Source organism: Eriocheir sinensis, chromosome 38 (assembly GCF_024679095.1).
Source record: "Eriocheir sinensis breed Jianghai 21 chromosome 38, ASM2467909v1, whole genome shotgun sequence".
Lineage (NCBI taxonomy): Eukaryota > Metazoa > Arthropoda > Malacostraca > Decapoda > Varunidae > Eriocheir > Eriocheir sinensis.
The window spans coordinates 5303185-5305719 of NC_066546.1; the positions used below are offsets into that span (position 1 = coordinate 5303185).

General features: G+C 44.0%; 1 protein-coding gene across 1 annotated transcript; it reads right to left on the reverse strand.

The window, feature by feature from the left end:
* Nucleotides 1–1399: 1399 nt before the first annotated feature.
* LOC127008796 (protein FAM200B-like) lies at nt 1400–2179 on the reverse strand. The gene has a single exon (XM_050881196.1). It carries the CDS (start codon nt 2177–2179, stop codon nt 1400–1402), a length of 780 nt encoding a protein of 259 aa, XP_050737153.1.
* Between the last annotated feature and the right edge of the window lie 356 nt (nt 2180–2535).

A 2535-nucleotide genomic window follows, 5' to 3' on the forward strand; every position in this document is an offset into this window, starting at 1 on the left:
TTCTATCATCCCTTATACGATTGCCTGCACTGATGTCTTAATTTCCCTTTGGACATCAACAAAGCAAATAACGAGAGAGAGAGAGAGAGAGAGAGAGAGAGAGAGAGAGAGAGAGAGAGAGAGAGAGAGAGAGAGAGAGAGAGAGAGAGAGAGAATTTTTTTTTACATAGATTTACATAGAAAATCAGACCACACAGACCCCATGGTCCAGACTAGGTGATATGTCCTCATACCACACAGACCCCATAGTCCAGACTAGGTGATATGTCCTTAAACCTAAATGACTCTACATTAATCAGAAGGCTCCAAAACCTTGCATTTCTACTCTAGTTAATATTATGTTGAAGGAAGTGTCGGTCGAGCTTGTTTTTAAAGGAGTCAATCGTGTTACACTGGACCACTCGAGGTAGGAGCTTATTCCATTCTCGCACTATAACGTTGGTGAAGAAAAGTTTGGTGCAGTCTGAATTTACTTGTCTACATTTAAGTTTTGTGCCATTATTCCTCGTTCGCAAAGTGTCATCGATCATAAACAGTTTTTGATTTGTCCACACTCGTAAAGCCATTAAGTGTTTAAAAACATTCGATCAGTTTTCCTCGGAGGCGACGTTTCTCAAGAGAGAACATATTAAGGGGGGAGAGCCTCTCGTCGTTGGGTTTGTTGCGCGAGGCAGGGATCAATTTTGTTGCCCGACGTTGAACACCTTTTCTTTGTGGAACGCCAGCACTCGTCGAGCGAGCAACTCGGCTGGCCTTTGCGCCAGGTCATAGACTGCCAAGTTGCTCGCTCGGCTCCAGCTACGGGCTGTCTAGGGCACCTGTGACCCGCTCGGCACGCCTGCCGGAGGAGGCGACCCCCTACACCCGCCCGAGGACTGCATCGCCTCGAACTCCCGCTCCGGGCCGCCATTTCGGCAAAGCCCGGTTCCCTTAAGGCAGTGGTTCCCAACCTTTTTCAGCTTGTTACCCAATTTAGCATGCCACATTAAGCATGTTACCCCTTTCACAAAATGTTGTCAACATTTATATATATATGGCTAAACTAAAACACTAGAGATAATTTCTTTTATTTATTGTATTAGTACATTTTGCATCTCTAATGACTTACCAAAGATGTCAAGAGCATCAGTGAGATGGTTGGAGTTGCATATTTGAAGCTAGTTGAGGAATTCTTGGCTTCGTGGTTGAAAGTGCCAGCCTGGCATCGTTTGCAACATTCAAGCGAGTCCTCTTTTTTGTTTTCATCCCCAGCACAGTTGAGAACCCCTTCTCGCACAGATACGTTGTTGAGAATGATACCAACAACTTCAAGGCTCTCTTGGACAGAGTTGGCGAGTCGGCTAGTCGTGAAATCCAAAAGGAATCTGCATTTTGGTTTTGGAATTCGATTTTCAAGGCTTCATTGGCTCGCATTGTGATCCACCTCCTTTGCAGGGAAATCATCATCATGAATGGCCTCATCAGGTACAGAGAAGGGATGAATGATCCACTGAAGACTGGCTGTTTCTTGGTCACTCTCTGGAAAGTAGTGATGCATGCTTGTTTCAAGCCCCTTCAAATGGTCGCTCATCTCTTTGTTGATGGTCTGTAGAAGAGATCCAGTATCATGACTATTCTCCTCAATAAACTGGTCTAGGGTGGGGAACTGGGCGATCACTCCTTTCTCCAAGCGCCGAATCCAGAGTCTCAGTTTCGCCAGAAATGCAGCCACAGTGTGACGGGCATCAATGACAGTCGTGTTTCGGCCCTGGAGTTGCAGATTACCACTGTTCAGCTCCGCAAATATGTCAGCCAAGTAACAAAGTCGAGCAAGCCACTCCTTATCAGTGAACTTGGTAGCAAAAGGAGATCCTTTTTGTTCCAGAAATTCCTGAATAGCCTTTCGGAGCTCAATGACACGATGTACAACCTTGCCTCGTGACAACCAGCGAACATCGGTGTGGTAAAGCAGAACTTGATACTGTTCTCCCATTTCCTTGCACAGCTCCTTGAATATGCGCGAATTCACATCCCTGGACTTGATGAAGTTGACGATTTTCAACACATCTTCAAACACTAACTTCAGATTACCAGGCAGGCTTTTCGATCCAAGAGAGTACCGATGAATGATGCAATGATCTACAGAAATTTCTGGATTGACAGCTTGTATGAGGCCCCGTAATCCACGATGACCACCCATCACTTAGCTATATATTTTTTCTTTTCTAATACTGTATATTAGTTTTTGATATTTATTGTTATTTGGTTTAGCTTTGTTACTTACTTATAATAGGTTTACTTTACAACTTAAAATACTAAGACTAAGTTAACATTAATCCTAATACCAATGCTTACTTGATTTTCAGAATTCTTAACATTTTTCTGTCACCCCTCCATTACCCCCGAAAAATTGCTAAATTACCCCCAGGGGGTAATTTACCCCCAGGTTGGGAACCAATGCCTTAAGGGGATAAATCTGTTGACCTTCTAATTTAGCAATGTCCTTTGCATGTTGGGGAGACCAAAACTGTTCCGCATATTCTAAGCGGGGTCTGA